This window comes from Vicugna pacos, chromosome 25 (assembly GCF_048564905.1).
Source record: "Vicugna pacos chromosome 25, VicPac4, whole genome shotgun sequence".
NCBI classification, from domain to species: Eukaryota; Metazoa; Chordata; class Mammalia; order Artiodactyla; family Camelidae; genus Vicugna; species Vicugna pacos.
This window is the reverse complement of record NC_133011.1, coordinates 37,426,885-37,451,596: the sequence shown is the minus strand read 5'-3', so window position 1 is coordinate 37,451,596 and position 24,712 is coordinate 37,426,885. Positions and strand designations below refer to the sequence as shown.

The following is a 24,712-nucleotide window of genomic DNA, read 5'->3' as shown; positions in this document are numbered from 1 at the left end:
TGGCGGTGTGGTAGTGCGCGAGGGCCGGGGCGCATTCAAGTTCAAGCTCCGGGTCGGGAGGAAGCTTCGTGACAGTCGTGTTTCGTTAATAACTTAAAAAAAGCCTGGCCGAGATGCCGATGCGCCAGGACGCGGCCACCACCACGTCAACACGGTGCCCGGTTCACCCGGCCGGGTGGGGGGGCTCAGGGTGGGGAAGGGTCCAGCCCGCGAGCAGCCAGAACGGGCTCCCGCGCGAGCAGGGAGCGACGAGGAAACAAGGGGTGTGTTTTCTTTTCTTTTCTTCCCGGTCTCGGGTGGCAGCGCCGCGCCGGCCCGCTCCGCCCAGCCGGAGGAGACGTCGCTCTTCTGAGTGGCTGCGAGGGGTCCCCCCGCCCCGCCTCCACCCCCGCGGCGGGGCCTCGCGCCACCGGGCCCGCGCCGCCCGCGCCCGCGCCCGCGTCCCGGATCCCCCGCCCGCCCCCGCCTTCCACCGCCAGAGGCCCCCGCCCCGCCCCGCCGCCGCGCGGGCCCGCCCCCGCCCCCGCCTGCCCTCCCCTCGCCCCTCCCTCCTCCCCCTCCCTCGCTCCCTCGCCCCTCCCCCCCGCCCGCCCGCCCGCCCGCCGCCTCCGCCCGCCGCCCCGGCCGCGTCGGGTAAACCTGTTTGGCTGAGCGGCCGTGCCGGGGCGGATCGTGCGGCCGGCGGCTCCCTCGCGGCTCGCGGCGTCGGGGCCCGTGGCGCGCGCGCGCGGCCGCCCCTCGGCCCCGGAGCCCCTCGGCGGCGCCACCATGTACTCGGGAGCCGGCCCCGGTGAGTCCTCGCGCTCGGGGCGCCGGCCCAGCCGCTCGCGCGCTCCTCCCCGCGGCGCCGGCGGCGGTTGGCGGGCCGGGCGCGAGCACGGCGCGGGCGGCGGGCGGGGGGCCGGGGGCCGGGGGCGGCGGGCCGGAGCCGGGGGTCGGGGCGGCCCGGGCTGCTGACCGTTTCTTCGGCCCCACGGTGGACGCGCAGCCCCGGCTTCCTCGGGCCCGAGTCGTCGGGGCGCCCTGCGCGGCCTGGGCCCTCCCCGCGCCGCGGCCCGGCGCGCTGGGACCGGGCGGGAGCGGGGACTGGGCCGGGCGGCCCGCGTGTAGGCCCGAGGCCCGGGCGCCCGCCTCGCGCGCCTGGCCCGGCCGCGGCCCCGGCCTCCTGCGCCAGGCGCCCGGGCCCCACTGCGGGGCCGCGGCCGCGGCCGGGCTCTAAGCGCCCGAGGGTGTTGAGGCCCGGGCCGGGAGCGCGGAGGAGACCGGCCGCTCCGGCGCAGACCGAGCCGCGGCGAGCCTGGAGCGCTCTCAGTTTCGTTTTTCTTTTTGCCAGCACTTCTGGGGCCCCTTCTCTGGAGGAAAGTCTGGAAATGCTGAATTTTGGCCGGTTCTTGTTGGGAGTTAGGACTGTAGACTGAGGAATAGGAAGCGGCACCCTAAAACCCTAGAACTGCGTGCGTCTCATTTTCATTCCAGACACGCCGGCTCCTTATTCAAGTGCTAATTGCCTTTTACAATTTACTAGCGGAAGGTAAGGAGATGTGTTGATTTCCTTAGCGTCTTTTCTAACTAGTCAGCCTCTCTTTCTTTAGAAAAGTTCTCAAAAACTTAAGGCACTAAAATTTTTATTTTCAACTTTTTTGGGGATGCAGAATAGAAGGGCAGTTGACTTGCTGAGCCAAGAATATGGTCAAGTGTTGTAAAGCTTTTTTCCCTTTCCCGCCAGGCACGTGGCTCCTAAATTTCCCGCTGGCCTTGCCACTTGGACAGGGCATATCCTGTCCCCTTTGTCCACCAGGCTCCAGCGGGCTGCAGGCCCTGCTGGATGGGCTTGGTCCTGACTTCTGCTAGGTGTGCTCCCCCTTCCTGGGCCCCCGCCCCCTCCTGCTGATGGGGCCCTGGCCCCACCTGTTCTAGGCCCTCCTGTGCCATTTGGGTCCTTTGACGTTTTCCCCCATTGCTGTGTCTGTTCACAAAGCCTTGTGAATACTCAGTGTCTTCTTTTTTTGATGTCATTTAGTTAGAAAACGTCTCCAAGGCTGAGCCTGACCAACTTTTAAATCCTTACGGACTCTCAGCAATTTGATGGAAGAATGGTTTTACCCCTACACCTGAGAGGTGACTCAACCCTAGTGGGGAATGGCCTTAGGCTCTGTTGTCATGGTTTTGGGGGTAGACTTGGCTTCTTGAAACCCTGGGTGGGCAGTCCACCCCCCCCGCCCCCACCCATGCCCATAAAATGCCAGGGTAGCTCTGTCACCTAGTTGAGTGGGGCTCTCCCAGCTGATCCAAGCCAGTGGTAGCCGCTACACTGCACGTTTTTTCCCCAAGATTTTTCAGTTTACAAGTTGAAGGCCCAGAAGAAGTGAAGAACCTCGAGGAAGGTCAAGCTTTTGTGTTGTGTCTTACATTTTTAATCTGTTGGACAGCTTGTTAAGTTGATGGTGGTCATCTTGAAGATGGGCAACAGAGGCTCAGAGGTTAAGAACCTTGGGAAGGTCATATGGCCAGTGAGCATTAGGATGGTCTGTCTGACTCCAAGCTGACTCTCCGTACACTCTTCTTAGAGAAGTGGCCCGCAGTCCTTTTGACCTTGACCCACAGTAACAAATACCTGTTACGTGTAGACTGGACTCGTGTGCTTAAATATGATTGAAACAAGAGCTTCAGGAAGTGCTGCTAACCCTGTGCTGTGTGCTCTGTATGGGGATATTTTCTTATCTATTTCATTTTAAAAAACGTGTTAGTTCTCTGGAACTCCAGGTTCATTTCAGGTCCTTAACGGCTCTTGGAAGAATCTTGCTCTAGTGTGGGTCCCTGCACTGTGGCATGGTGGGGAGAGGGCCCCAGTGCTCTCAGGTCAACCTGCCCTGAAATTGGACAGCTCTGGTTGAAAAAACTAAATGGGTCTGTAGGATAGTTCTTGGCTAGCGGCAGGATGGGAAAGAACCCAAATTTCAGGCTGTACCAGTGTGCTGTAATTATAAGGCTGTGGTGCAGATCAGTTTTATTCTACATACTAAGGCTTTTAATTTTGTTTTAAAGGAATTTTTGGAAGAGTCTCTTCAGTGAAACTCTTTTAATGTATTCCCTAATTTAGAATAATAAAAAGACATTTGATCTGGATTGTAGAAAAAAGTTACAAGTAGTTTTGCTACTTCGAGTTTGTATTTTTTATTTTGGGGAGGTAATTAGGTTTATTTATTTATTTTTAATGGAGGAACTGGGGATTGAACCCAGGACCTCATGCATGATAAACATGCACTCCACCAACTGAGCTATACCCTCCCGTTTTGCTACTTTGAATTTTAATACACTTATAAGTGATTTACTAAGTAAATTAATTTAAAAAACAAGAGCCTTTGCTAGGCCTATGTTACCTATTACAAATGCTGTTACATACATGAATTGATATCTGGACTTAGGTGTGTTACTGTTTCTTAGTTTTTTGAGCTGTTGGAAAGTGCTCCTGGTTTAGGATGGGTGGATTCTTCCGTGACCCTGAACCTTCATGGATGATCAGTCACATTTTTTTTTTTAAACCACTTAAGGGTCTTAAACTGAATGTCATTATTGCCTGTTGGAAGGAAATTGTTTCTGTCCGTTTCACTGTGCTGGGACTCCTGCGTGTTACACCCCTTACAGCTTTGCTACAGAGTAACTTCTTGTTTGCAAGTTGTCTTGTTTGCAAGTTGTCTGAACAGGATGGTGACTTTGAGAATGACGGACTTTTACCGTGGTGTCTAGTGTCAATTAACACCTCCTGTACCCAGCTTTTCCCCCACCCACCGCCCCAGTTGTCTCAATGAAGATATGCCCCGTCTCCCAGTGATGGTGTCCCTCTGCCACCCAGCAGACGGCCCTCTGACCTGCGGGGCTGCTGCAGGCTGGAAGGCGTGGCTAGGTGGTTGTGCAAAGTCCTGTTCAATCTGTTACAAACCTTGGAAAAGGATTTAAATGAATGTGTAAGAAAAAAAGATGTGAAAGGTTCAGCTCCTAATGCTTTGGCAGTTCTCAGAAGCAGAGCATTATTTCTTGGTCACTTCTGGTTTGAATGTCAAAAGTTTGTTTGTGCCAGTTGGGTTTATTCTTTATAATCTGTTATGCAACACTGCTGCAGTGTCCCAGGCCAATAAAATATATTTGTGTTTTGTGAATTGTTATTATGAGCATTCAAAATGTATCACTTGATTTTTTAAAATAGTTTCTTTTGTGAAATAATGTAAAGCACAGTGAAGCAGAGGGACCGGTACAGTACGCTCCTATTTATCCGTCAGCAGCTTCAACAGTCACCAAGATTTTCCACAATTGCCTCAAATGTGCCCCTTTCTCTTTACAGGAATATTATAACGTGAGTTCCAGATCTGTCATTGAACCCTGAATACTTAAGTACCGTGTCTGAAGGACAGGGACATTTTGAACCCAAAGCCCATTACCGCACTTGACAGCGCAGAGTCAGTTTCTCTCATTATCTCAGAAGTGTGTTTACAGTTGATTGTTTTGGATCCTTGAATTTTAATAAAAGTGCACACTTGACTGTGGTTTTGTCTTTGAGGCTCTTTAATCTAGACTCTACAGCTAGTGCTCCCCCCCCCCCGCCGCGTGAAGACATCGACGCTGCTAAGATCTCTCTTCAGAATGTGTCTGTCTCGCCCACTGCCTCCTTTCCCCCACCCAGTTCTCTTTCTGTGATTGTTTCTAGGAAGAGCCCCCTTGTTCAGCGTCCCTGTGTTTTGTTGGAGAAGGCTGATTGGAGACCCAGTTGCTCCTGACTTTAATTCTGACACACTCACCTTAAGTCATGTCTGGGACGGGTCACTTTGCAGCCTTAGTTTTCAGGTGCAGTGGAATCCGCTCTTTAGTTGGCGCTCTTTCAGCAGAAGGAACATGTGATGTGTGGAGAACAGGCGTGATGCTTGCAACTCCTGTGTGGTTTCTCTCCTCCTCCTCAAATTTGATGGATTCTTTCCTTCCCCGGTGTGTGGTGGGCCTCAGGTTGTCCCGAGGGTGAAATGAGGTGTGTGGGAGCTTCACTCGGGTGAGGCCGGGTGTGAGTCTGAAGGGCCCACGAGGCTAGGGGGTGCTGGCCACAGCCTTGCCTTCCTGACCCCGCTTGTTGAAGTTTGAACAAGAGGGTGTCACTGCATCTAGCTTTGTTACTGGCAGAAGGTGAATGTTAATAAAAATAAGGAATAAGGAAGGACCAGCAGGCTTTTGGGAGGAGAGTCGTGTGGCCTTTGGTCGTGGAGGGTTGGAGGCGGCGCTGGAGGTGGGGTTTGGGGCTGCGCACAGCCGGTGCGCCGGCAGGAGTTAAGTTCACCTGTGGTTCCCTTTTCTGCTAAAGCTTAAAGGTCTGATTGGATGACCAACACTCCTTTCTTTGGCTGTAATTTATGGTTCCTTATTGCTCTGATACAACTTGTCTACGGCTTCACTTAGAATTGGGGCAGAAGGAGACTTCTAAAGATGATCACTGGGGACGTCAGTGAATTCTCAAGGAAAATTGGTTTGTGTCCATCTTTGAGAACCTGTAGCAGCAAACGCACAGAACTGCAGCGGGGCTAAAGCCAGCTGGCACAGGGATCCAGGTGGTTTCTCACCTGGCTCTCTCTCGCTGTAACGGAGCCCACTGATTCTCAGGTCCTGCTGCCTGCTGTGCGGTCACTCATGGGGCAGCGTTTCGTGGTTTTTCAAGTTATTTCTGAGTGTTTCAGCTCTGAGCTCTGGAACTCTGAGAGTTGCACATAACAGGTCAAAATAAAAATGTTCATAGGTCAGAGTCGTTTGAGATGTTTTGTCAGCTCTGAGTCAAAGTAAAATAACACAACCACTGGGAGCAGACCCTGACAGTGTCACGTTCGTTTGGGAAAGAGCCTGAACCCAGCAGCCTGTTCACACGGCCGGAGGCGAGGTTGGTGCTCTGTGCCCTTCGTTCGTGAACTTGGATGGTGGGAGGCCCCGCACTGGAGCTCGCTCACCACCTCCCCAGGCCCCGGGGTCAGTCTTGCTTTAACTGAGCTGTACAGCATATGAAGGTGGCGTTTGGTGTGACTGTGGTGCTTGGAGCTGGTGCTTTTGGGTGGCTGCCTGAGTCTCAGAGACAGTGACCGATGCTCCTGTCCTAGTGGCACTGGTGTCATCAGTGTCCCCGCGGCCACTCTGTGGCACGTGGTCCCTCCAGTTGGTAGGCTGAGCAGAGCGAGAGAAAGCCGAGCGTTTCCCTGGACTTAGAGCTGGTAGGTGGTGGCACCGTTTGGTTTTTGTAGGAACAAAGGAGCAAAGAAGTCCAAGTAAAAACTGGAGAGAAAGCAAAGGAAGATGCGGAGTGAGAAAAAGGCTAACTTTGGGCAAAGCCCCGGTGTCACGGTGTCTGGAGCTCCCGGGAGAGAGTTGTTGCCGTGACACCCCGGCACGCCGCCCCTCCCCACGACACGGACCCAGAGCACGGCCTTGACTCCTGGCTCTGTGACTGCGCTTCACTCCGCCTCTCTGAGCCTCAGTCTCCTCCTTGTGCAGAGTGAACGCCTGACGGTAGAGGTGGTCGGATCAGATGAGAGAATGCGGGCGAATTCTTGTGCTTGGCCACCAGAAATGCCTCCTGTTCATTACGGTTCCTGCTGCAGTCAGTTAATCCTTGCTGTTTACTCTGCGCACAGTAGCTTCTTGCCCTCTGCCTTCCATCAGGTGCGCACACCGGCTCCTGGCTGCTCCTCTCCATGACCCTCCTGGCTGGCCTCTGGGTCTTTACTTTGTAAACTGTGAGGGATAAGAACACATTTTAAACATCAGGGGAGTGAACGATTGGCCTTGGTGCTCCCAGCAGAGTTGATCAGACAGGGCTCGCCGTAGGCAGGCCGCCTGGCCTGGTCATGTGGCCTGGAGTGATGCCGAGGGAGCCCCAGGCTCTGTCTCCAAGTGACGAGCCCAGTCCCGACCGTGTGAGCTACAAGACAGTTTCTGCTTGTGATTCTACGTGGTGGTGATGCTAGAGCGGCCGCCAGTGACTGGGGCAGGGACGTCGCTGGGGACGTTTTCTTCCTTCTGCATGCTGCTGCTTCGAGAAGTGTGTCTGCTGAATGTTACACACGTGGCTCCCTGCAGGAACGTCAGTAGACTAGGAGGGTGTCTCAGTGGCTGAGACTGGTAATTACAGCTTAACCTGGAGCTGTAGGCATTGAAAGCTTTTGGAGATGAGCAGTCAGAAGCACTTGGGTGGGGAGGTGGACAGAACAAGACATGCACGGGTAAGGTGGTCAGCAAGTGTGTCTGGGCACCTGCGACTGGAAAGCCAGGAGAGCAGGGCCGGGGGTGTTGAATGGTGGTCAGTGCAGGTGCCTCGTGATGGCCAGCCTGGAGCAGGGACCAGAAGAAGGGGAGGAAGGGAGGTCAGGCTGAGCTTGGAGCCTGCGGAGGGCCTTTGAGTCCAGGAGGGACTGAGCAGAGGAGGGTGTCGGCTGGCTGAGTTTCTGCTGTGACCCCTGTGGGTGGGTGGAGGCAGGGAGCCGACCTGGAGGAGGTTAGAGTGGAGGGACTGAGCCGGGAAGGCTGGGAGGTGTGAGCCGATGGAAGAGCATGTGTCCTGCCCCCACCAGCCTCACAGAGATCCTTGTTTCATCGAGAGCCCTCGTCACAGTCCCTGCCCCTTGTTTTGATGCAGCCCCAGCCGTCACCTCATTAATTTATAATGTGCCAGAAGAGACCTCTACAAGATGAGGGTGTCTGTTCTCTTCCTCCCCTGCTCCCCCCACTCGTGTAACCCCTGGTACCAGTGGCCTGGACCACACAGTGAGTGTCCAGATCTGCCCAGTGTCTCGTGTGTTGTGGATTTTTAATAGTTGATCAAATCAGGTCCCAAGTAACACCCACATTGTGATTGGTTGATGTGCCTCTTCAGTATCTTTGTACAATAAGAACTTCACTGAGTTATAACTCAGGCTCCACACAGGTCGCCATCTGAAGTGTGAGGCTCGGGTGTTTTAGTACGGTCACAGCCTTGTGCAGCCATCCCCACGGTCTGATTTTGGACGTTTTTGTCCTCTCCTTCCAAAGGCGCGCCGCACCCAGTAGCTGCCCCGTGCACCCCCTCTCCCCACTGCCCTCTGCTGCTGGGTGGGCCTGGGCCTGCCGTCAGGCTTCCTGCGGGCTGGGGCCGGCTGAGTGCGTCGTCTTGGTGTAACTCAGTGTGCTCGTCTGTCCCGTGTGGATTTCCTGCCAGTTAGTGGTCAGAGCCAAAGGCTTGCTCTGATGCAGGTTCTACATTTTGGGGTTTTGGCTCTTTTTTGGTGTGAATATTAGCTGCCACTGATCATGGATTGTTAGGCTCCATTAATTTGTTAGAGCTTGTACAACGCTGCTCTTCTGCTTCTGCAGTGAAGACTTCCCCAGTCAGCTGTTCAGTTTTGGGTCTGTCCTGAAGGCAGAGGAATGTCAGTGAATGCCATGAAGGCAGGACGACTGTTGAGAAGGGAGACTGGCTCCGGCTGGCACTGAGGGCGATGGAGGAGGTTTGGCGGTGATGCTGGGGGTACCTGGAAGGTGTGCCGAGGGTGGAGCTTTTTGGTTCTGTAGGTAGTGGGGACCCTCTGAGAGTATTTGGCAGGTGTGACAGGACAGGGTGGGCTAGCCTGGTGGCGGGGGTCTTCATGTGTCTGGTGGGGATGTAGTGAGATCCCCTGTTGGTGGCAGGTCAATGCAGAGGAGAGGGGCGTGGAGGAGAGCGCAGGGAGGCCCGTATCAAGGTGGGAGACAAGGTCACCCCCCAGGTGGCCTGGGAAGAGTGCTGGTCTCAGTGACACCGACCACGGGTGGGGGTTGGGGGGGAGCCCCGGGGCTGCGTTGCCTTTTACAGGGATGCTGCGTCTGAGGCGGTGCTTCTCGTGGGTCCAGGAGAAAAAATCCGTGCTGTTGACTTTGTGTGTTGCTGGTGGGGGTCAGTCCCCTTCATTTGCTGTCCAGGACCATCTCGGTTATCTTTTATCTCTCTCCGTTGTCCACCTTTATGTTTTCTTTTCATTTGCTAAATGCTTATTCCACTTAAATGTTTATTGTTTTAAGTTAAATCTGTTGACTTGAAAATTGTGTACACGTGACCCTGCACCTAGCCTGCCCTGAAACCCTGGAGACTCTTCGGTCCTCAGCAGAGGGGGTTGGAGTGGAATGTGACGGGGTGGGCGTGCCAAGCAGTCTGGAGGGAAGTGGACCAGAGGGGCCACTAACTAATTGATTTACTTAAATAGACAGTGGGCATGCATGGGAAAGGAAGGTCATAAGTTACCAGCGGGCAGATGGTGACGTCTTCCTCCATCCCATCCCCCTAACCTTTCGGCTGCCCCCAACCCCGTGGGGAAGTTGGCTGTAGGTGTTGGTAGAGTCAGTGCATGTGACACTGAGCCTGACTGCTGACCTGGCCTTGCAGGCAGAGGGAGACCAGGCTGGCCGCCTCCCTTTTGGCTTCCGTGGGTCTTGTCCAGCTGCGCCCTCAGGAGACGGGCCTAAGGGGTGGCCAGTGCTGGGTGGAAGGCACCTGTCTGTGGGCGCTGCCTCTCCCCACCCCCGGGCTGTGGAGCCTGAGGAGCCTGTCTGTAGCCTGGTGTCTTCATCTGTAGAAGGGGGTGCACACCTCCCTCCGTGCGAGGCTGGAGCGCATTAACACGTGTGAGTCCCAGGGCAGGGCAGGGCAGACTTGGGACTGAAGATAGAGGTGTGGTTTCGGCGACCTCCTTCAGTGATGCGACTCTGGAGTGCATGTCTTGGGTGAACATTCTCTGAAAAGTGAATGCTATGAAGTAAGTAGAAAAGATGATGAGAAATTTGGTTGTGAAGCTATAGGAGCTCTGGGTGGCATTAATTTTTTTTTCCTTTTTGTCTTTAGAAGAAAATCCAAGAAGTGGGTTGACTTTTTCAGGGATTTAAATCTCACTCCATCAGGGAAGCATCTCACCTGACATGATGAGTGGCTGAGAAGTCTCGGGTGCTGAGGGCAGCGTGTTGAGAAGGGGGCTGAGCCTCAGTCCGGGCTTATCAGAGAGGAGAAGGTGCCCAGATGGCTTTATCGTGTGCACCCTGGGGCCCGTGAGGGTGGGGCGCTCCAGTGGCGGGTTACCAGCCCCACCCGTGCTTTTAGGACGAAGTGTAAGCTGTGGTTTGTAAGACACACCCTGGGAGGCTATCTGCTGGCACCCAGTGTCCTTCCAACAGGCGTTCATTTGAAGCGTGGTTTACATGTTGTTTTTGCATGTTTTATTGAAATGAAGTGTCTTTTACACTCCCCACCTCGGGCGCTCGCTCATCAGTCAGGGAGTCCTGTGCTGCGTGGTCTGTGACAAGCGTGTCTGCACAGTAACAAAGGGAAAGAAAAAAGGTGTTTCAGAGGGAAGGTGCTTTCAAAATGCCATAGCCTCTTTTTGTAAATTGAGGTGGAGTTCACACAGCATAAACCATTTTAAAGTGAACGGTTCAGTGGCATTTGGTGCATCCGCAGCGTTGTGCTGCCGTCTCCTCTGTCTAGCTCCGAAGCAGCCTCGTCACCCTGGAAGGAAGCCCTGTACCTACTAAGCAGCCACACCCCGTCGTCCGCTCCTCCACCCCTGGCAACCTCCAGCCCGCCTTCTGTCTTGGATTTGCCTCGTCTGGGTATTTCACGTAAATGGAATCTAAAATGTATGACCTTTTCTGTCTGGCTCTTTTCACTGAGCACAGTGTATTCAAGGCTCATGTCCCAGTGTGTATCTGCACTTGATTTCTCTCTATGGTTGAAGCGTCCGTTATGTGGCTGTATCACAGCTGGTTGATCCATCCGCCTGTTGGTGGACGTTCGGGTGGTGTCTGCCTTCCGGCTGCTGTGACTGGTGCTGCTGCGAACACCCATGCACAAGTTGGCGTGTGGCGCCGGTGCTCATTTCTCCTGGGCACACGCCTGGCAGTGGAGTTGCTGGGCTTGGCTGCGCTGCCGGCTGTGGCTGCGCCGTGCGTTGCCCCCAGCAGCAGTTTCACCCTCACCAACACTGACTGTTGTCATCACAGCGTTTTAGAATGTGAAGCTCTTAATGGAATAAATCATTCCTGGAGTATCTTATATTTACCAAAGTGGGGAAAAATGATTTAAACATGCTTTGCCCATCTCTACCTAGGATACAAGGTGCATCCGTTTCTGTATGCCAGAGTTTAGAGTACATTTGGAACCTGGACAGTTACAGCAAACAGTAAAGCTGAACATACTTTAACAGGTGGGACGGAGCACCAGAGTCAGCACCCATGTCAGGCCTGTGTGCCTGGTGTCAAGTGTTCCCTCCTCGAGCGAATGCTGAGTGCCAGCCGTGCGCTGGGCATCGTGCCCAGTGCTGGGGGAGCAGGGATGGTTGCCAGTCCGGAGGCCCCTGCCCCCCGAGCTGACTGAGTCGGGAACATAGTAGAGAATCCCACGGTCCCCACAAATCCGTGGGAGATGGCAGGTGTTTCAGGGCAGACGGGAGGAGAGTACATTACAGAGGGAATGTGGTGGAGCCCGACCGGTCGGGGGCCTGGGAGGGGCCGCACAGGCCCAGGGGCAGAGGCCACCCTGGACACTGTGGTTTTAACCCAGAACACCGGGGAGCAAGTGTGGGAGACACATGTGTGCCAAGTGTGTTTCTAAGGAACCGCTGGTAGTGGGTAGAGAACAGGTGAGAAGTGACACATGGAGAGGTACCGAGGGTGGGGGTGGAGAGTGGGGTTGAGGGAGACCAGAGGTCTGGGAAATACATACATATATATCACACACACACACATATATGTATGCATTTCCGGGCGCGGGTGACTGGCGGTGCAGCGTGCTAACAGAAGCGGGCAGATGTGCATTGAGTTTACAGACTTGGAGAGAAAGTTCAAAGGACTTATTAATGAGGAAAACTTTAGGTGTCCAGAGCGGTCGAGGGAAAGCACGAGGAGCCCCACGTCACCACCCCTCCGCTCAGCCATCCTGCCAGTCCTGCCCGCTGCTCCCTCCCTGTCACTTGCAGCATCATCTCATTGCATTCATGAATGTTCTCTTAGCTGTTTATTTTGAAATAAATTCAGACTTGCAGGAAAGCAGCCGAAGTGATACAAGGTTCCCAGAGCAGCTTCCCCAGCATCACCGTGGAGCACGCTCAGTGGCCCTGCCCCACAGCCAGGAGGCTAGCACGGTGTGCTGCTGCCGCCTGGACCCAAGGTCTTAGTGTGGCTGCAGCCCCACCAGTGTCCGTTGTCCGCACACCCCGCGTCCACGTCTGCACCCCCGCCCAGCCTGGGGGCCGCCTTGCGCTTGCTCTCACACCTCTCCAGCCTGTGACACCTCCTCCTCTTTGTCTCTTGTGACCTTGACGTGGGAGCTCTTTCAGGGTGGTGCCCTTGTCCTTTCAACACACCCCATCATTTTCTGATTCTCTCCCTCCTGGACCGAAGATGCTCCGGGCCCGTCTTGGGTTTCCCTGCCCCAGTTTGGTTAGGCAAGGAGCCCTGGTTCTCTCTGTTGGGGCTCCGTGTGAGAAGCTAGCATGTGTCTGGGTGCTGAGGGTGCTCTTTGCCCCGGGGTGTCCTGGCCTGTGGTCTCTCCATGGTCATGGGATGTACATGTATTTGTCCTCACATACATGCACGCACACCTGTATGTGTGTTAGAGCCATGAGTTCACACTGGCATTTCTGATTCAGATCCACTGCCGCAGGGTTTATTTCCTCTTTCCTTATTTAGAACTTTCTCAGATGGCGAGAAGCCTGGGTCTCACTATCCACAATATATTAGCTTATTTATTCAGACCTAGCAGGTACAGAAAGCAGTTTCAGAATTACTGCTCGCATCACTGGGAGAAGCACACCTGCTAACCAGAGGGTGACGTGTGTGTCGCGCTCGGCGTGTAGCCCGGAGGGCGCAGTCGGCACGCCGTCACCCAGAGCCCCCCGCCGGGCCCCCTCTCCCCACTCCCTTCCACGTGCTTTACACCCAGTCTTCCCAAACACGCAGGCACTTGGGTATAAACAGTTAGCGCCAAGACATAAGAAATGATAGTGCCAATTGATATTATAATTAATAACTATGTGTTAATGTAAAGTTATGTATCACAGAGCTATCTTGATGATCGCCAGGGTGATATATTTTACATACAATATAGAGATTTAACAAATGTTAGTTGTGCTGATTCGTTGTGATTATTGTTGTGATTGTTAATTACGTAGTAACTAATGTAACGATTGGTATGATCATAATGAGCACTTTGTTGTGAAGGTAAAATGAGTTAACGTGGGGAAGGTGCCTGCTGCTGCCAGAGTGTGCTCTCAGTGCGTGTTCCTTATTATTCTAGTGATTATTTCAGTGGGTGGAAGAAATGTCGCAGCTCCTTTGAGGAATCAGCCCTGGGTAGAGGAGTTTGGAAATCACGCTTGGAGGCATGTCTTTGCGCGTGCTGCCTGGGGCTGGGGAGGCTGCAGGAGGCGGGTGTGGATGAGGCGGTGGGGGCGGTGGTCCGGCGTCCGGGGAGGCTCCTGTCCTGCCTGCACGACAGGGCAGGGGGGCCGTGCAGGGCTTGGCTCCCGGGTGCCGGCGCAGGGTTGTAGTCCACTCTGCAAACCCTGTGTGGGCCGCTCCCCCTTAGAGCGAGCCTATGTGACAGCATGTCGGTCAGTCCACAGGACCTTCCATCACGTTCCAGAAAGGCACGGCCTCTAGGGTGAGCTTCTCTGGTTTAGATGTTAGAGATGAGAGGCTACAAATTGATGCAGCTCAGTGATGCGGCGTGTGCTTCTCATTAACTACCTTTCTTCGAATGGGAACAGGTTTCTTGCGTTCTTCTAAGTGGCTTTCCGTCTTTGGTCCCCATTGCTTGCTGGGCATTGTCAAAGTTATTTCCAAACAAAGTCCTGGAAGAAACAAAGCAGGCTCCTTAGTGCTATAGCTCAGTAGTGTGTTTTAATTTGGAGCAGCCCTCTGCATGGATGGACTCCACGGTGCACAGAAGGGGACCATCTCTGCGTGTGACAAAACCGAATAGGGAACTGGAGACGGTCACTTGTAGGAGGAAGCTTCATCCAGCTTTTAAAAAAGGCAGAAACCACTCTGAGCGTGCTCAAATTTCACTCAACCTGTGTTTACCCCCAAAAATGTGCCACAGTCCACAGAAACTACTATTTCTGACCTGACTCGGCGCCTTTTCATTCTGTGCCTAGAAGAGCTGCTGTTGATGGACTGGTGGAGAGGCCCCACTCTGTTTTGGTGCTTTGGCCGTGAACTGGAGCCTGTGCTGCTCAGACGGCTGTTTAAGTATCGAGAGCTGTGCCATGTGCTCGGCAGACACCCCTGGGCACCTTGTGGGGACCGAGAGCAGGTGCAGGCTGCTGGTGGCAGCTGGCCCAGGTTGGCTACTCCTGAGCCAGCAGGACCTGCACCCTGCAAGCTGCCCTGTCACCATCCACTTTATTACAATTTTGTTTACTTTAAAAGTGGTCTGTTTAAAATGTTTGCATTTGGCAACCAATAACCTTAACCCTTAAAACTAAAAGTGCTATTTGCAGCACAATTACAGGACTTAGGAAGTAAGTAGTGGTGGATCAGTAAGACACAGGGCTGCAGGGCGTGGCTGTGGGTCTGTGTGTGGGCGGGCGCTGATGAGGGTCACATGGGGGACGTCCGAGGCACTCAGTAAAGTGGCTGCAGCTGCTGGGTGTAGACTGAGGGGAGGGAGGAGAGCTCAGAAGCAGCAGGAGCTGAAGCTCACGTGGACGTCGGGCTGTCTGTACCAGGCCCCTTAAAAAGTGCTGTACTTGTGCGGACTTGACCCTGCCGGGACCTGTCATCCTCCCCGCTTTTGGAAGTGAGGAAACTGGCACACAGAGGTGCTGGCCACACAGCAGCCCAGATTCAGACCTGGGCAGCCACCCGAGGTTCTAGGACCTTGACCCACTAGGGCATTGCCTGGGCGTTAGACCCAGGAGGGCCGCAGGCAGGCGGGTGAGCCCGCGGGAGGGAAGCTGCGTGGCTTTTCCGTAATCGTGCAGACGTACAGGACTTGGCCAGCCAGGTCTTTGTAGGAGCACCAACTTCATTAAGGAATAAAAGGAGAGCGTTGACTTGGAGTGAAGTGGGTTTGGATTTTATGGTGTTTTCATCAAAGAGCAGGCAGTTGATTTGGGGGTAGGGGATGCTGTTTTGAATTAGTGAATATTGACTTGAATTTTACTTTTGCTTTTTTCCAAACTGTGGATTTCTGAGTCCGTTCTGGGCTGTGGTTCCCTCACTGTGCTCCGTGAGAAATTTTCATTAACTGTCCTGGCTAGCATCTCAGACGCTTTCTGATACCGCCCCTGCCGCGCTCTGACGTCCGGTCACTTTGACGTGCTTTCTTGGAGGTTGAGGACCAGGAAGGGGTGATAGGATGGAAGGCCTTGTTAACACGCAGCTCCTGGACCCACTGTACCATTTCCCCTTTTTTACTTCAGAATGAAAAGGGCAGGGCTGGGGGAGGTGGCCCAGTGAGCCACCGCCGAAGGGGACGTACCGTGGCTGCGCGGGGCCCTGTGGCCCCCTGGTTGTGCTGTGCGGGCCGCCAGCCCTCGGCCTGCACAGGTGCAGCGCGCTGGCGCGTGGAGTCCGCCCGCCGTGCGTGGTGAGGAGCCTTGTGGTCCCTGTGAGGCTCTTGCTTGGGGGCCGGTTGAGAGAGCTGCTTGCTCACTGAACGTGGTGAAGGGCACCTGTTTGCTCACGTCTCTCCCTGGGGAAGTTGTATGTATTTTGAGGTGAATGATGTTTGCTGTCTTTGAGTTGAGCACTTGATAAATAGTTGTTTAAACTGAAGTAACTGGCTGCACTCTGAGATAACGTGATGATTTGCCAAACCTCAAAAAAAAAAAAAAGGACAGGAAACGTGCACTGGGGCACAGGGCCCTGTGTTAGAGGATTGTGAGGGTTCGGTGCTTACACGGACTTTGTGTCCCCACCACCCTCTCCTTCCCAGCTGTGCACCTTAGGAGAGTATGAACTAGGGTGATCCACAGACATTTGTAAGTGCACTTAACCCACTGGGGTCTGTTGTGGATCCTTTCATTCCCTTTGGAACAAGCGTGGACTGCTTCTGTGTTTATTCTGGTGAAATTTTCTGTATATGTCCCGTTCCCTTTTCTACTTGGTCGTTTCCCAGACAGCGTGGCTGTGGGTGCAGTCTTGTCCCTCACCTCTCACAGCAGCAAGACAGGCAGCGGCGGTGGGTCTGTCTCTGGTCAGCCATGCAGGTGGGCCTCCGGACGGTAGCCGAGTGCGGGCTGACTGCGGTCGCCTGGGCTGGATTGGACCAGCCATTCCTGCCAGCTGCCTTGTGTCCAGGTTCTCATTGCCTGTTGGGAACCGGAGCAGACGTGTCTGCAGCACTTCGGTAGCTGGGGGTCCCCTGATGTCACTGGTATTTGCTGCTACTGTGTTTATTCTTGGAGAAACCAGAGGCAGAACCCCTGTGTTTGCAGACTGAATTATCAAGGACCCCAAGGACCCTTTGTTCATGTGGGTTGTATCTAGTAATACTTACGGTATTAGAAACTGAAATTGAGATGGTTAAAAATATTTCATGTACTGACAAGAAATTCAGTATGTATTAAAATATTTTTATGAAAGAATTTTTTAAAACTAGAAAAAGAAGTATTGGAAAGAGTGGTATTGTTCCCCATTTTTGTGATTCTCTCTGAGGTTTTTCGTGATAGAAGCAGCAGCTCATTTCTGCATTCAGTCTGCTGGGACGTGTAGTTTTGGTTGAAGTACGTTGAGAAAGTCTGGCCTCACACAGACCTGTGGCCTTTCTGCATGGTCGTGGGTGTTCTTTGCAGCCACACCAGACCTCAGCAAGTCATAGTTTCCTAAAGGCTAGTTGCTGTGCAGGGTAGGAAACCCTGACGGCTGCAGTGTGAACCCATCTGTATCCAGGGGTGACTCTGTGATGTCATGCGCCAGTCATTAGAGGATTTGGTGCCTTGAGCTTGCAGGTCTTCCAAACATGGCACACAGTCAAGTATCAAGTTCGTAGAATCACCTCTTCTCTCATCAGAAGTCTTGAATCATTTGGAAGCTGTAAGTTCGTGATGAATACAAGTTTCCACGATTCCAATTTTCATGTTAAAGCTTGAATTTTATCATTGCAGCTGTTTTCCTGAGTGTCAGGCCCGCTTGCAGTTTCCCCTGTGGTTGAACCTCCAGTGCAGTTGTCAGCACAGAAAGGGCAGGTGACGTCTCAGTGCTATGATGAAAATAGTTTTGACTGGGAATCCCCTGTAAGAGCCTCGGAGACCCCCCAGGACTTCCCAGGACCACTCGTGGAGACCTGCTGAATTAGGAGAATGTTGCGTTGCATTCTGTTCTGTTTCACTCTACAGAATCATCTGCATGTGAATACTTAATTCCAGAGTGTGTCAGAGAGACGCTCCACTTTAATTAAATTGTATCATGATTTACAAGCATGTTTTAATAAAACCACCCAAAGGAGACAGTCTGATGTGGAGTCTGAATTCTCTTCTGCACGGCCCAGCTGGGACCGCAGGCTGGATTTGGGCTGGAACAGACCTGGATGGCCTGTTCCTCGGAGCAGGTGTGGTCAGAGGCCATGGGGTTGACTGTGGGAGGGAAGAGGGCTGCCCATCTCTGACGTGGATGGAAGTGGGGCCTGGCTTCTCAGTGATTGCTCAGTGATTGCTTTTGGGTTCTTGGTGGAGTACTGGCTCTCCCTCAGGTCTCAGACTGCTTTTTGAAAATAGGCAGCTTTAGTGAGTGGTGTCTTTAGTTTGTTGAATTCTACTTGTGCTTTTTATGAAGTGCTTCTAAAAGTCCTGTTAAGAAAGCCTGCCTTTGCCAGCAGGTGCTGATGGGTTTTTCTGAGAGTCTAAGTACACGTCGAGGCGTCTTCATCTTAGCGGGGCTGTCAGCTTGGACGGGCTTCCGTTCCTGGCTGGAATCCAGGAGGAGTTCGCCACAGTCTTGTGGGCCTAGAAAACGACCCTGCCCCTTCCTGCCACCAGTCCTCCTTGTTCTTGGTCACTGTTGTGTTTAAAAATAAAGTGTGTCCCTCCCTCCCCACCTGGAGGTTTGTTGCTGGGGGTGTGTGTGAAGCATCTGTGTGCTTTTGCCGGGAGTAGGGGGTTCTGACCTGCTCTAGAAAACTTAGGAGTGGGTGGGTGACCTGCTTGGAGGGGGCTTCTCGCTGATTCTCATCAGCAGGCAGTCACTTCTGGGCGTTTGAAACTTGTCGGTGGACTTGTGCCGACTTGCCTGCTGTCTCGTCACGGCCCTGGCCCAGGGATGAGGACAGCAGCCTTGCCGGCATCAGCCCGGCGTCCTCCACGCTCCTGGTCGCTCAGGTCTGCAGTGTGCCCGTCCCTGCCTGCCCCCCTCCGTGTGCTGAGCACCTACTCTGGTTTTGGATCCCATCCTGGATACTGCTGAGAAAGGGCACCAAACAGACAGTTCCTGCTGTCGGGGAGCTTGCAATCTGGTGGGGGAGGCAGGCGAACAGCCAGCGGTTAGACTGCAGTGGGAGCGGGGAGCGGCCATGGTCCCGCACAGCAGTCCTGCAGGCCGGCCCAGGCCCTCCTGAGGTCACACTGCCCACTTGGACAGTCTCAAAGGTTGCCGGCTATTTATAGAACATATTCTGACTCCTGGAGCAGCAACAGGAGCCAGGACCTTGCCCCGCCGGTGCCACCCGCCGCACTTCTGGCCGTGTGGCTCTGTGGCTGCCATGCAGTCCCCTCCCCCCTTTCCAGTGGTTGGAAATTCCTTCTTTCCAGGATCTGCTCAAATAAGGTTTCATACGAAACCTTGCAGAATAGCGTGGTCTTCTCCCCACAGCCCGCAGGCAGTTGGCTTGTTACCCAGCATTTGTTTCCTTCTCTTTGTGTTGTCTGTGACCTCGCAGCCTGTCTCCCCCACCATATGACCAGCCTGCCCCTCAGGGGCTGGTGATCCTGCCCCGGCGCCTCCCCTGATGTGCACTGAGCAGGCACAGGGTTAATAGAATAGGGGGCTGGTGGGCATTAGGTCCCGGGGATGTGGTGCTGGTTGGACCCGCAGGTCCCGCCCGTGGAGAGAGCTCACGGTGCAGTGGGAGGTGCTGAGTGGGTGGGAGAAGCACTGGACACTGTGGACGGATGGACAGATGGGTGGTTGGATGGACAGGTGGACTGACAGACCTGACACTGGACGAGGGCTTTGCGATCAGCTCCTTTGCTCAGCTGTGCTGATCCTGTGTGCGGGACCCTCCTTGAGAGCACCCTGAAGGTGCCCATTCAGGTGTTCATAGGTTCAGCCCGTTCTGTAGCCAGCGTGTGACCCTGGTGTCGCTCTTTGGAGGGGCTGAAAAGTAGTAAACCTGGTAGAGAAGCCCCTCCCTTACTGCTTCCATCTGGCCCCTTTAGCGTTTAGGACTCCGGCGAGTTTTAGGGATGGTAGGTCACTGGCCACAGAGCGCAGGAGCTTTGCTGGACGAGAGTGCAGTGCTCGGTGGCTGGCTTGGTGCCCGTGCCTGCCTGGGTGGCCGAGCAGCTCAGCTCGGGTGAGGTTTACAGTGACATGCTGTGTGCCGCCAGCCGTGACCTCTTCGGCTTGCGCCACACCTGCTCAGGTCCCCTGCGAGCTTGGCCATCCCCCCCAGCCTGTGGGCAGCTTACCTGGCCTGAGCAGCTCCCAGAAGGGGGATAGAGTGACTGGCTGTTGGGGTCTCTGCTGATGACTGTGGACAAGAGAATGAAGGCTGATATGGCCAGCGTCCTGAGGAGCTGGTGTTGTAACACTGGACAGCGGTGGCGGCCTTCCCAGAAGGTGCGGCGAGTGAGAATGGAGGTGGTGATTGATGGGGGAAGAAGGCTGTAAGAACCCATGTTCTGATTGTTATCTCTGTCTTGTTTAACACTGATATTCCGAAAAACAGCAGCTTTATTTTCTTAAGCTGTAGCTCTCAGAGCCCCAGATTAGCACCGTGATGCTACCTGTTGTTGAAGGTCTGAAGGTGCTGTTAGTGCCCGGGGTTCATCCAGTGGGCGTTTCCCCACTGACAGTCACAGAGGAAGGCACCAACTCCTCTCCAGGGGGCTCGGAGCTCAGTGCTGAGGACACACCAGGTGTGATGTACATGTGTGCATAAAACACGTATGACATAAAAGTTACCATTTTAAAGTGTATCATTAAGGGGCTTTAAGTCCGTTCATAATGTCTGCAGCCACTGCCTCTTACCTGGTTCCAGGCGTAGCTCATCCCCCAGACAGAAACCCCGGACCCTTCGCTGTCACTCCCTGCCCCCGTCCTCCCAGCTGCTGGCAGCCACTGCTCTGCCTTCTGTCCCGTGTATTTGCCTGTTCCGGGTATTTCATACCAATGAAATTATACAAGATGTGGATTTTTTTTAATTGAAGTGCAGTTTATTTACAGCACTGTGTTAGTTTCTGGTGTGCAGCACAGCAATTCAGCTGTGCACATACATGTTCCTTCTCATCACAGGCTGTTACAAGATACTGAATACAGTCCCCTGTGCTGCACAGCAGGCCCTTGCTGTTTATCTGTTTTATATACAGTAGTTGGTATCTGCTAATCCCAAACTCTCAATTTATCCCCCTCTTTTGGTAACCGTGTTTGTTTTCTGTGCCTGTGAGTCTCTGTTTTGTAAATAAGTTCATTTGTATCATTTTTTAGATCCCATGTCTAAGTGATATCATATGACATTTGTCTCTGTCTGGCTTCCTTCACTTTCTGTGGTGATCCCCAGGTCCATCCACGTTGCTCCCCGTGGCGTAATTTCATTCTTTATTATGGCAGAGCTCACGATGTGGGCCTTGTAGCTCACTTCTTCACCCAACAGTGTTCCCAAGGTCCTTCCACGTCACATGGGTCAGTAACTTCATTCCTTTTTATGGCTGAAGAATATTTCACTGCAGGGATAGACCACACTTTATCTATTCATCTGTTAATGGAAATTTGGGGTCATTTCCAAATATTACATTTTTAAATTATAAAATTCTTAATTTGCTGTGCCTTCAAGCCTTGCCAGGATTAATAAATGTGTGTGACTCTTTTATCAGGGTCATAAGGATGGTTTTGCTGGCCTTTCAGTGTTCTGAGCACATCGGCTTCTGGAGAGTGTTACTGCCACTCTTGTCTGCTTTGTGGGTGGAGGGCAGTGTCTGTGAGTCTCACTGAGCCCCTCCTTCGAGATTAGAGTCTGCCTGCTTCCTTCGGGCAAATTAAAATGCCGATAATGTTCTGAAGAACAGTGTCCTTCAGTGTTACTTCTGTGTATGTGATTATGGGAAAATCTTATCTTGTTTTTAGTGAACTATTTGTGAGCTGTAAGGTTTTTTTAAGGCAAACTCTGAGCATGACCGAGTTGTAAGCATGGAACAACGACGTATTCTGCATAATGTGTTTACGATATTGGCCATATTTAGTATATTTCAAGACTTGAAGTTTTGGAATATTAAACAGAGTGGGGGAAGAGTTATTTTCTGCACTTCTCTTCATTTTGCAGGAGTTAATTGACATGACCCTCTACTGCGGACCTCAGCAAGCCTGCGGGGCTTCCCTGTGCCAGAGCTGTTAACTTTCCCGTTTTCTCTTAGCCCCTGGGCTGGCTCTGAGGCCCCCTGCAGGCTTGTAGCTTCCCCTCCTTTCTCAAAAAGTTCCTTCCATTTTCCTTCATCAGCTGGGTTTATGATCATTCATTTTCCTGTGCAAGCCCGCGGGCAGGAGGAAGCTGTGTAGGGAGTGGGTCTGGACCAACGTGAGGCTGCTGTGGGTGGCTCCCAGGGCCGCTGCAGAGCCTGCCGTCCCACCCCTCACTCCTGGCAGCTCCAGACCCTCCCCTGGAAGAAGCCTGTGTGCTCATCCACAGCATCGCCTGCGGTTTCAGGCAACGAGCCATCCTGGTGAGAGCTGGTGGCAGGTCCCCCGTGTGTCCCTGCTGGGGAGAGTGTGTCTCCCCTAGCCTGGACTCTGCCACTGTACTCTGCAGCTGTCGTGGACCCGCTCACACTTGCTCTGTGTGGGAATCTCATCCACTTTGAGAATCTCCCCACTAGCTGTTGTGTTTTTTTATCCTTTAAAGGCACTTTTAACTTCCTAATGTGCATAGAAGGAAAGTCTCGTGGTCTCTCTGTGCTCATCACGCAGCCTCAGGAAGCACCGTCACGCAGGCAGTCTTGGAAGAAATCCACGTGTCTCGTCACTTACCCACGCGTCCTTCAGTGTGTGTCTCTGAACGGACTCCCTGTGGCCCTGGGGGGCGGCTGCCCCTTCACGTCGCCCGGTGACCAGTTAGTGCTTGGCTCTCCCCAGTGCGTGTTTGCTGTGCATGCGCCTGGGTCAGCACTTGTGCACACAATTAGCTGTTGCTTCCAGCATGCCTGAACTCTTTTGCCTGTGTGATTTTCAGCTTCTTGAGAGTTAACTGCCAGCTAACTGCCCAGCAGAGGCCGCACCTGCTTCTGACTTTCCCTGCGGTGCCAAGCCCACGCTGGCCACTCGTGTTGTAGGGGTGACTGCTTTCTGGGGTGTCTTCTGCGTAGTACGCGGGAACTCTGGCTTCAGACAGCATCTGCTCATGGCCTGAGCCTCCAGGCCTGCGGGGTGTTCACCTGGGCCACTGCAGGCTGGCTGGACAGCTTTGCCACCATGGTTGGGTCCTCTCACGGGCCTGGACAGCTGGCGCCTCCTGCTCCATCTCGCCTCCCAGAGGCAGGATCCTAGAAGAGTGAGCAGCAGAAACACACACCTCTTTTGAACCGCACGTTACCGTGGAAGTTCGCCCCTGTTCCCTTAGCCAGGGCAGGTGGTGCACGTTGGGTGGGAGGGGCCCCAGATGCAGGGCCCCCAGCCCGTCTGCCACAAACCCCTCCTGGAGACAATGTCAGAACTTCCCCGAGGGAGATGCTGACACCAGCTATGCTGGGAGGGAGTCCCTCTGCGTGAAGGGCACAGGATGGGTGAAAGGATTGGGACAGAAAGTGGTCGCCTGGGGCTGAGGGTGGGAGGCCTGGGAGTGACTGCTGTGGCGTGCGGTTTCTTTTTGGGGTGAAAATGATCTGGAAATAGACAGTGATGATGGCTGTAACAGCATTGTGAATGTACTAAAAGTCACTAAACTGTACAATTTAAAATGGTTAGGATGGTAATTTTTATGTTATGTGAATTTTAATATGGTAAAAAAAAAAACTGGCCCTGATCATATCATGTGTGTTCATGAACCCAGATTTCCAAACTTGGCATTGAGCTTGAGGGCGCTGGCATACTTCGCTTTGAGGTGTGACCAACCACAAATGACATTTGGGGTTCCACCTGCTGCTCAGGGGGCCCACCAGGACTCAGGAGACCCAGCCTGCAGTCCTCGCCCAGCTGCAGAGGCCCTGGGGGGTGCATGGAAGTCCAGCTGGTGGCTGGGACCGCACGTGGAGGGACATGCCATGGTTGTGTCCTTTCAGCGTGGTGGTCACACTCTGCATCTGGCCCTGTCCACAGGCCAGGATTTGTGCGAGTCTCTTTACATGTTTTCAGTCTTCTGAGGAACACAGAACATTTCTATTTACTTTAAATGGTAAGCTTGTTTCTCTTACGGAAGAATTGATTAAAGAGGCCCAGCAGTCCTGGGGGTTTTATGTGCTTGATTTTCAACAAATTTACTCCTAATTAATTATCCTGACTTGAAAAAAAATTGTACCTCCGCAGGATGCCACTATTTAGAAGTGACGTTTAAAATACCTAGTTGTACAAATCGGGAATTTTCCGATTCCTGTCGTTTGGTAAATTTGCTTTTAAGTATCCCCTTGGGAGTTGTGTTCATTCCAACTGAGGGGATTACCGTCGAATCGGCTCTTGGCTGAATTGGACTGAGCCGCGGGCCTTGGCTGCAGGAGCCTCGCTGAAGGGTGCGGGCAGCTTTACTTCTTAAAGCTGAAGCCCGTCTGGCTCAGTCTTCTCAGGTGGTTTTCTTGTGTGAGGAGCGTCCTGGGGTCTGGTAATGGCACCGGAATGCTTGCTGTTCAATGTGTGCCTTGTTGTATTAGCCTTAAAATAACATTTCTTTTCAAAATACCGTGACTGTAGTTTAAAATAAACGTGGGAGTATTCTTACAACAAAATCTAAGTTGAAACGCTTGATTTCTAAATGCATCATTGAGAGGAAACAGTTTTTCCCTTTACAGTGTGCAGTGTTGCAGACACGACCCTGTAGATATCTATCCAGGCTGGGAATATTTTGACGTATAACAAGCAACCGTGTTTATCACAAAGAAAAGGCATAAGGAGAGGCCGAAGTTTTTCCTTTGTAATGTTTATTTTTAAGCTCTGTTTTATCCTAGTAGAAAGAAAGGCTGTGTTCATTGCACGAAACATGGTGACCACAGAGGGGTATGTGAGAGTGCATGAAGCTCTTTAACCAACAGACCCAAAACGTAAAGGCTCTTACAGGAATCCAAACCCAGTGGAAATTTATTTGTACTTTGTGTAAATTTCTAGGGGTGTGAGGGCTTAATGCTCTGTTCCCAGAAGCCAGCCGGAGAGTGGGGCTGAGTGTGCCTCCGCCCTGGAGGAGAGGCCTGGGGGCGTTCCAGGGGCCGCCCGCAGCTCCCTCCTGCCCCTCCGCCCTCCTAGCCCACGGGGCGGCCTGCTGCCTGTGCAGGCAGTGTGGCTGGGCAGCCTGTGCCCATTTGCTGCAGAAGAACAGGTAACCAGACCCTGCCAGGTCGGG

At 53.3% G+C, this 24,712-nt stretch overlaps 1 protein-coding gene and 1 non-coding gene across 5 annotated transcripts in view; one reads left to right on the top strand and one right to left on the bottom strand.

Moving 5' to 3' along the window:
- Positions 1–607: 607 nt before the first annotated feature.
- The window catches only part of AGO2 (argonaute RISC catalytic component 2), a 95,056-nt gene continuing 70,951 nt past the window's right edge, over positions 608–24,712 (top strand). For 2 of the 4 annotated variants that reach the window (XM_072949781.1, XM_072949780.1), the window contains exon 1: positions 608–790. In XM_072949781.1, the coding sequence (XP_072805882.1) occupies positions 769–790 (22 nt within the window). In that variant the 5' untranslated portion in view covers positions 608–768. Of the gene's footprint in view, positions 791–1,333; positions 1,532–16,991; positions 17,062–24,712 lie in introns of those variants that run through there. The other 2 variants (XM_072949782.1, XM_072949785.1) reach the window with 2 other exon arrangements.
- Positions 3,216–3,289, bottom strand: TRNAD-AUC (transfer RNA aspartic acid (anticodon AUC)). The gene has a single exon. It is a non-coding gene; the product is annotated as a tRNA-Asp (tRNA).